The following is a 9,342-nucleotide window of genomic DNA, read 5'->3' as shown; positions in this document are numbered from 1 at the left end:
ATTAAATTGAAAGAAACGTTAAATTTTGATAATAAAAACAAAGTATAAATAAATAAGGGCTAAACGGGATAGGACAGGATTTCTAAACAAGCAGACAATTAAATGGGGGTGGGGGCAAAATTTTAGCTGCGTAAAATGTAACTCGTCATGTTCCGTCCGCCAAACTTTATAATACTTGGCTTGTATTGAACATGCGATATGAAGTTATGATTTTAAATTTTAAATTTTAAAAATAAATTAAAAAATCTAAGTTAAAATTCAAATCATGATTTTAATTTCTTTAAACTATAAAACTACCCATGTTTATATTTATATCTATCAACTGTATTTAAACATTTGACTTTTGACATCACTTTAGCGGAAGTTGACGATTGGGACTATCTCTGTTATCTATTATGAGAAATTGGATAAGTTTAACTGAACCCACAACTAAAGTAATCATAACTAATGAGTCACCAAAACCACTACACTTAATCAACTATTGCAACAAATTACTACTTCATATCTTGGACCAAACTACAGATGATGCAATTAATCTCCAAATTACTCAACAAACCCATCTTAACCTGCAATATATATCGCATCCATTTAGAGAATACAACAAAGAAAAATCCCATCAAGATAGACTTAATTATACATTTTCCATGGCTCGTGCATTACTACTCATGCAAAACAAGTTGTCTAGTCTATCTCAAGTAGGTTTTGCCACAGGAACGTTGTTCCTGTGTGTGCTGGCGCTCTTTATGTGCGCCAGCCATTCAAGGAAATGGAAGCGCAAGTGGAGAGCCTGTTATGGCTATGGTGATCAACATGACCCTGTTATTCAACTCAATCATGAAGAGATTGATCAGAATTACCAATTTGGAGGTGTTGATCCAAGCACATGTAGTGGTGAAGTCTCATTATGGAAGAAGAATATAATCATGGGAGGAAAATGCCAACTTCCTGAATTTTCTGGTGTCATAATATATGATACTGCTGGGAATTTAGTTAATCCCCAAACTCCAAGACCTCTTGCTCTTACATGGAAAGAATAGTGTTATTTACTTCTGTTTATTATTCTTCTAATCTTTCGAGAACGAAGTGGGCAGTAAATAATGATACAGTCTATCAATTTTTTTTTAAGTCATCTGGTATTCGAGAATTCACTGGTTCGATTAATTCAAATTCACGACATGCAAACCCACTAAAAGGGGATATCCTTCCTACCAGGAATTTCTTCAATTTTAAGTTTTAAAATACGAGACCTCTAGTTAAGCGGGATCTGACAATCTTACTACAAAATGAATGGGAAGATTTACGTCAAAAAGGTATTTGTGTCTCCATTACCTACTTGACCAAAGTGAACAAGCTTTTATGTTTTATCAGTAAATCAATTGTCTTGTCAATACTATCTAAGAGGTACATCAAATTTCATGTCTTGTTATCTTGCATGTTCATCAAGTGTATGTCAGTTAGAATAGACTTATAGTCCATGTCAGTCAAACACAATTTTAGAAACCTGAGAATCTTTTTAACTCAACCTAAAAGAATGAAATACACATCCCAACCATATAAATCCAAAAAAAAAACATAAAGACAGGAAAAATGATGGACAATGTTTAGGGAAACAGTTCGATTCTTAGGTATTCGAGAGTAGCCACAGGCTGAATATGCAGCTGTAAGTATATCACAATAATAGCTGGTGCATGCCATCGAAGGGTGCGGAAAGGGGAGGAGGAGGAGCAGGGGTTCGGGTAAAGAAAAAAAAAATGCTATCATTTGCCGCTGATTCACGAAATAAGGTAATTGCACCTCTTAATCAGCAAAAGGTTGACTGTATCCAAGAAAATCAAGAGCTTTCCTTGTATGGAATAATTATTTGCGCCAAAGAGATCAACTGTACATCTCAGGTTTCAAGATCCCCACATAGGGCAAGTTCCTATAAACCTCCGCGAAATCTAACCCATAGCCAACCACAAAATAATCTGGACACTGCAGGCAAATTAAAACAAGAATAAATAAAAGGTTACTTATACACACGAAAATTCCCAGCGCAAAATAGAAAATTATAAGTTAAACTTTACAAAGAGAATTTAAGAGTTTCAATAATCTTTTTCTGCTTGAGGAAAAGGGGAGGGGGGGTGCAGGAGCTATCGAAATACAAGGTACAACATTTTTCTTTCTTGACGTGTTGTTATTTATTATAAGATGGCTATGCATCAAAACTAGTAACGGACCATCTCTAATCTATCGTAATGCAGTATCTCAAAATTGGATTTGCCAATAGTATCTTTCCCTGAAGTCGATTAGTGCAAATGTGGAGAAATCTCATATTCTCAATTCATTTATGGGGCAAGAAAGCTAAAATGTTGCGATCAATTTACAAAACCAATGCTTGGTTTGCCTTTATTGCATAAATGATCACTAACCAATGTACTAAAGGGAGCTGACCTCTTTGTCATGAGCAATTAGCTGAAGGGACAAATTTAAAAAGCACAAAATCCGAGAGGCATATATGAGGCAGTGAATTATATAACTACAATGCTTTGAAATCATTAGATGAATGATACTTATCATGATCCCGAATGCAGCCAGAATGAAGGACTTTCCTTAAAGCAAAGAGAATGTTAGAGATTACCTCAAAACCACAGTAGTACTTCCCCTCTCCCACAAGTTCGAAATTAACCTTCCTCTTTGATGGTTTATCAAGGAGAGTACACACTGATATGGAGGATGCTCCTTTAGATTTCAAGTGTTCAAAGAGGCAGGCCAACGTGTTTCCTGTATCCACAACATCCTCAACCTGTGGAAACGTCAGAAGCGCCATGAATATCAGCTCCGATTGAACACATTTCAGAACAATAATTAGTCAAATAAAATGTCAGTATGCTGATACGCAGGTTAATTATAGACATGGTCACTGATATAATTATACAACTTAAACACAGGATTCACGACTTCAACCCATAGGATAAGGTTAAGCTGAAACAATCTGCATTCTCCAAGCACGTAATTAAAATTACACGCACAATACAAATTAATGGTTCACATTATAAATTTGAATATTGGAGAAAGGAAGTAGGAGACTAAGACAACCATTTGGAAGCAGTTATGACGGCAATAGATGGGTTAACAACAATTTAAACCAGTCAAGATATTTAGAGAATGAAAGCCAGATTAGCAGGATCCTATTACACTAGGGCAGGTTCTCCCCTGAATCCTAAAATATTCTACTGGAGAACTTGTCGTTTACGTTGAACCTACCGAAATCATGAGGCATAAATAGAAGATTTACGCATGATCTCTAGTCAAGTCGTATATGTTACATCTCAATTGCTGATGAACTATTAAAATTTAATCACCAAACGAGCAATTCTCTTGCTCTCCCACTAGTTAAAAACAATCTTTCTGTATGTGCACTCATAACTGGACATGCTCATTTTTCTCTCTTTTCTCAAGACAAAATAGTGCACACAAAGAAATGCTGAGTTTTACAAACAGGAGCTTAGCTACAGCTTCTGTCTAAGGGTTCGAGAAAATCCACCCGTTAGTATTGGCTCAAACTTTATATTCGTGATAAAAAAATCCACTTACTACTAGTACGACAACAACAACATACCTAGTGAAATCCACTAGGTGGGGTCTGAACAGATAGGATGTCCATAGATCTTACCACTATCTCATCGAGGTGACAGAGATAGGTGACAGAGATGTTGTTTTCGATAGAACCTTAGCCCCACTGAATACGTATAATAATTAATTAATCAAGAACCCAATAAGTTAAGTTTTAACTCACAACCCTAGCTTAGGTGTACAAAATCTCAGTTGACAGACAGAATACCAACCATTTACTAAATAAAGATTGCATTTTTAATCAACTGAATAGCATATTCTACCTGGAATGTGTAACACGCATCAAAAAGGGAATTCTCCCCAAAACACTAACAAAAATATTCATACCAAAATGACATGCTTTCCAGTAACATCAATTTTCAAGTCGCAAGAAATCTTGGGTTTGCCACTGGATACAGTACCCGACCCGTAAGATTCGACCCGAATAAAATCAACGGAAATGGGAAGGTTGATTTTGCGAACAAGGTCAGCTAGGAATAGAAAAGCACCAGTAGCAACACCGACAATGACCGGAGCAGATGAAGAAGAAGAAGAAAGTAAATGCCCTCCATTGTTGGTAGATGGAGAAAAGTTGAGGGTAATTTGGGAAGCAAGTTCGGAAACTCGTTGAGAAATTTGCTGCTCAGTGAATAGAATCTTTTCGATACGATTCTCCATAGCAGCCATAGATACCTTTTGGGACAGAATCAGTAGCAAGAATATAAATTGTCTGCAACTCTCTTCTGTTGCTTGGGAATAGGGCTTCAAGGATTTTTTAAAGGAACAATTTCAAATATATAACCATGTTTTATTTATATTATTTATATATGAGTTATATACTTAATATATATTATGATACATTCAAAAATTAAATATAGCTTAATTATATATAAGATATACATTAATTATAAATATCTATACATCAACTGATTCTTTTTTTTGATAATTAATAAACATGTGGCATAATTATCCCCTTTTTAAATTGAGAAAATTACATAAAATATTCATGTTTAATGACTGTTTTGTTCAAATTTTTAAAATCAATTTATTTTAAAAATATTTTTTTAAAAGTAATTTTGGTGAAAATTAATTTATTTTGAACTAAATTTCTAAAAATAGTTCTAAAAATATTTTTCAAATTGAGAAAAAATAATTATTTTTTAAGTTTTAAAAAATAACTTTTGTTATTTTTCAAAAATATTTATTTTCTCTCAAAATCTGACAAAACACTTTAATATTTTAAAATAAGCACTTTTAAAAGTAAAAATAAACACTTTTGGGAAGTCTCAAAAGTTTGGCCAAAAATAGTGCTTATTAGTTATTATTTTAGTTCATTTTTATTTATTTACTATTCTAAAAATAATTTCTATTTTTATTTAATAAAAGAGTCATGATACCGCAACCTGTAGCTTCCCTCAGGCAGTGAGTGGTATGAATATGGTAGGTGTCCAACAAAATCTTGATCATATCAACAAAAAATAATTTTAAAATTTTATTCTTAATATTAATTAGTTCTTCTCAAATTATTTTTAAGACTTAATTAATTAAATATGCATATTACTATGTATTATAATAAAATATTCATATCAATTATTCTCTCTGTTTCAAATTATATGATTTACTTTTTTTTAATCAATCTTAAAAAAATGATATATTTCTGTATTTAGTAAGAATTTAACTTTAAAAAATCTATTTTACCTTAATGAAATGATTTATAACCACACAAATATTTATAATTTATTTTAGAACACAATTTTTTTAAAAAAAATTAAACTTTGTGTCAAGTCAAACTAACTTATATAAATTGAAACTAAGGGAAATATTATTTTTTACGGAGCGTGCAAAATTCAAAGCAGACAAATAAAAATGAATCAAGAGAGTAATTTGTTTGTTATGTTTTACTTTTTAAAACTATTTTTAAAAAAAATAAATTAAAAGGGAAAGAAGCTTATTTTCGTTTAAATGGAATTTAATTACCCAAAATATTCATAAAGTCCAAATATTTTAGCCTAAGTTGACAAATTTCTTATTGTATACGAAACCTTTGCTGACATCCTCATGGTGATTAGTGATAACTGATAAGTATCTTTATGGCAAATGAAAGATTCTCTCTTATTTATTTTGAATCTGTCCTTTTCTGCCAGTTGTTATTGTCTTTTGTTCCAATTCTTCTATTTATTTATTTTCTCTTTATGTTCATTTTTTCTTTTAATTTTTTATGTTCTTTTCGGGTAAGTTTAGTACTTTTTGTGGTTAATATTTCTTTCTTTAGTGAGTTAGTCCAATTTTTTTTTTTTTGGGAACAGACCTTACACGAGGCTCCCACCTCTCGTGCACAGTCAGGGGTTGAGCATCACCCCCAAGCCTTAACATAAAATTAAAACAGAAAAATACAAGGAGGGGGACATAAAGCCTTACCTCCGATCCTATGTTGGTACATAAGTCGGCTAACTCATCCCCGATACAAAAAAGGGCTAACTATAACTAGAAAGCAGTAAACCTATGAGAGGACTCCTCCTGATACAAATCGACTAAGAAAGCATAAATGAGGGAGACTCTCCCCTTCCATGAGAATACAAGAAAGTAACTTACACTAGTCCTATTCAATTATGCTACGACTCAGGCATAGCTACATTGAGAAGAACAAGTATACGAACCTTCTATCTCGCATGGGTTGAGGAAATTCTTTTCATCTTTGCCCTTTTTAGTCATATCGTACCAAGTAGGTCCAAGGAGTTATGTAGCAACAACAATAGCAGCTAAGGGGGGGTGAAATGATAGGAAATAAATGGAGCCATAGCAGCCAGCTTTCTTGGGGTTGTAGTTAAGGAAGCTGAGGGACAGAGTATGTGTAACATGCATTTTGTATGTGGTGCAACCCTGACTTGAACAGCTGGTTGTGTGGTTCCAGTGTTGTCGACTGATCAGGGATGTACCTGCACATCTACAATTAAACCAAGAAAGAGTTCCAAGGGTGAATCCCTGGCTTAAATGTATGTCTGAAGGTGCCTTGCACTTTGGAAGGGTCCATTGTTGCTGTTTGATATGCTTGCACATCAGCAAGTAAGCAAGCCAAGAGTTCCAAGTGGAGGTTGTATATTCAGCATTGTGTCTGTTGGTGCTCCATCTTCTTGTCTTCTCAACAATGAAAGCAGTCAAGGAGTTCCAAAATACTTGGATGAGAGGAGGCTGCTGCAGGTGTTGAAGGTATACAACATGTATGCATGGAGAGTTGGTGGGAGTAGGTGAGGCCCTTGCAATTGTGGTTGTTATGTCCCTTTGTCTGTGACTTTGTTTACCTGCACAAACAAGCAAACAAAGAGACAACCAAGTGTGATAGTTGTGGTGTTTGTTGCAAACCTGTAGGCAGCTTCTTGTTGTCTCCAAAGAAGGATTGAGCAGCTCCTTTGAGGGTATCTTATGTGCCTGCACATAACAATTAAAGGAGCCAGGAGGTTCAAGAGTTTTTGGAAGCAGTGGAGCTGCTACAGGTGTTGCAGGGATGGAATGTGTATGGGTGTAGGGATGCTGTGTTGGTGAGGTCCTATCTTTGAAGGATGTTGTCTCTCTGTTGATGCTTTTCATCAGACAGACAGGGGTCTTGGAGTTGATGGTTGTATCTGTGGTGTCTTCTATGTAGTTGTTGTTAGTGCATGTTGATGAATCAATCCAGCAACCTACAACAATACAACAAACAACCAAAGGCAAGAGAGAACTTGCACCAGCTAGCAACAAGGAAAGGACCTCCAAGAGTGCTTTGGAGTCTGTTAGGATTTTCAACGTCGCTCGACTAACGTCTCCAATTATCCGATTGAGTTGAAACTTCTTGAGATATGCACAAACAGTCCTTTCTTTAGTTCTGCAAGATTTGGTGATTTTTTGCACAAGTTGGAAAAAAGGCACCCTCTTTAGGCCTAGGGCAGCTGACTTTTTCAAAGTCACTCGCCTAACGTCTCCAATTGTCCGTTTGTGCTGAAACTTCTTGGGCCTTATCCCTACATTATTTTCTGCCATCCTGCAAAGTTTGGAGACCTTTGGACAGGTCCACATGGTGCAACTCACCCTGCACTTCATTCTCTGCTGTAGCTTAGTTACAGATATTGCAGGGAAGAAGTTGGCTTGAATGGGAGGCTGAAGAGAGGTCCTAGCATGCCCTGCTGTAGACCTTATTCTTGGAGATTTCAATTGTGTATTGTACCTGCACAAGTAAAACAACCAGAGGAAAAGTACCTCCAGGACTTCTGCACAGCTAAAACTGTGTTGTAGTTCTGAATGTCCATTGTAGGCATGTAGTTTCTCCTTGTATGCTGCATGTTGTTGGAGTTGTTGTGTGTTGTGGCTTGTGAATATGTTTCCAAGTGTTCCATGTTTTAGTGTACCTCCAGCTATCTGCAAATGCATAGAACCAAGCCTGCAAGACCAAAAACAAACATGCACAAACCTTAAATCGGCTAACTTTTTCAAGGTCGCTCGACTAACGTCTTTGATTGTTCGTTGGAGTTGAAACTTCTTGGGCTTTGCAATTACTGTATTTTCTGTTGTCCTGCAACTTTTGGAGGCCTTTTCCACAAGTTGGAAGTTCCAAATTGAGACTTGCTCCATCATGAGACTTAAGTCGGCCAACTTTTTCAAGGTCGCTCGACTAACGTCTCTATTTATCCATTTGAGTTGAAACTTCTTGGGCTCTACAAGAGGTGTATTTGCTGTAATCTTGCCCAATTTAGAGTTCTTTTGGTGTTGCATGATGTATTTGTTTAGTGTTGGTGGTTTCCTCTGACTTCTGTTGTTGATGTTAGGTTGCTGCTGCTGATGATTAGTGGCATTCACTTCTGCTGATGTAATGGAGCTTTTGCAATTGATGTTGTTGAGTTGATGCAGGTCTCTGGTGGGTTGTTGGTCCTTAAACATTGTTCCTGCAAAATTAAAACCAACAAGAAGGGAACTCCTAGAGTTGAATGAGCCTCCACCTGCTGTTGATGTACTGTAGTTGCTCCATGTGTTGTTGCTCAGCTGCTGCAACACCACTACATGGCTCAAAGTTGCATGATACCTGAACAATGAGACACCCAACAGTAAACATAATTGGAACTTAAGCTTCCTTTTTGATGGCTGTTGAGTGTGGATCCATGTGTGTGATGTTGTGTTGCTGGTCTGGGTTGTTGTTGCTGTATGCTATTGAGTGTTGTGATAGGTGGAAGTTCTTGTTCTTGGAGGGTGCAGATGTGTAGAGGGCACTCCTACTCTATCTTTTACTTCTAGCATTGTGGTATTATTTCTACTGAAGCAATAAACAAGGGAGACTCTCCCCTTACAATAAGAAATAACTAGGTGGAATATGAAGAAGTAAAACAAAATACAGTTAATTAATCTATTACACATTGGGAATGAGATCAGTCAAGAGGATAGTTTGATTCTTTTCAGAGTTTTCCTTCTGAAACTTGCCATTCCTAGCTTGTCCATCTTGATGTAACCTTTTGTTTCCTGTGGTAGCTGCTGGAGGTTGTAGAAGTGTTGTGTATCATTGAACATGTGGCTGCATTTTGATAAGGTATCTGCAGGATGGTTTGCTTCTCTGAATATATGTTTGCACTGAAAAAATTCCAATTGTTGGACCTGGAATTGTAACTTTGTAACATATCTATGAATGCTCCAAGGTGGCTTAAGGTCTTGTTTCAGCCACTTAGTCAATAATTCAGAGTCAACTTCCAATATCACTCTATTATGTCCATGTTGAAGCCACCAAGTGAG

General features: G+C 35.9%; 2 protein-coding genes across 2 annotated transcripts; one reads left to right on the top strand and one right to left on the bottom strand.

Annotated features, from left to right (window-relative positions):
- Positions 1-644: 644 nt before the first annotated feature.
- LOC129903532 (uncharacterized) lies at positions 645-1,037 on the top strand. The gene has a single exon (XM_055979089.1). It carries the CDS (start codon positions 645-647, stop codon positions 1,035-1,037), a length of 393 nt encoding a protein of 130 aa, XP_055835064.1.
- Positions 1,038-1,562: 525 nt separating this feature from the next.
- Positions 1,563-4,363, bottom strand: LOC129902758 (uncharacterized). Its single transcript, XM_055978143.1, has 3 exons — positions 3,943-4,363; positions 2,621-2,785; positions 1,563-1,974 (listed from the first exon to the last, which is right to left on the bottom strand). The coding sequence occupies exons 1-3, from the start codon at positions 4,279-4,281 to the stop codon at positions 1,876-1,878; spliced, it is 603 nt and encodes a 200-aa protein (XP_055834118.1). The 5' UTR covers positions 4,282-4,363; the 3' UTR covers positions 1,563-1,875.
- Positions 4,364-9,342: the final 4,979 nt, after the last annotated feature.

Source organism: Solanum dulcamara, chromosome 9 (assembly GCF_947179165.1).
Source record: "Solanum dulcamara chromosome 9, daSolDulc1.2, whole genome shotgun sequence".
In the NCBI taxonomy this organism is placed as follows: Eukaryota; Viridiplantae; Streptophyta; class Magnoliopsida; order Solanales; family Solanaceae; genus Solanum; species Solanum dulcamara.
The sequence above is the reverse complement of the archived record's forward strand: the minus strand, read 5'-3'. Positions and strand labels throughout refer to the sequence as shown.

Coding starts and splice junctions, on each gene's coding strand:
- LOC129903532 (XM_055979089.1), top strand. CDS start 645: ATGGCTCGTGCATTACTACTCATGCAAAACAAGTTGTCTAGTCTATCT.
- LOC129902758 (XM_055978143.1), bottom strand. CDS start 4,281: ATGGCTGCTATGGAGAATCGTATCGAAAAGATTCTATTCACTGAGCAG. Junction 2,786..3,942: donor CTGGAAAGCATGTCATTTTG/GTATGAATATTT, acceptor ACGTTTCCACAG/GTTGAGGATGTTGTGGATAC. Junction 1,975..2,620: donor AGTACTACTGTGGTTTTGAG/GTAATCTCTAAC, acceptor ATTTGCCTGCAG/TGTCCAGATTATTTTGTGGT.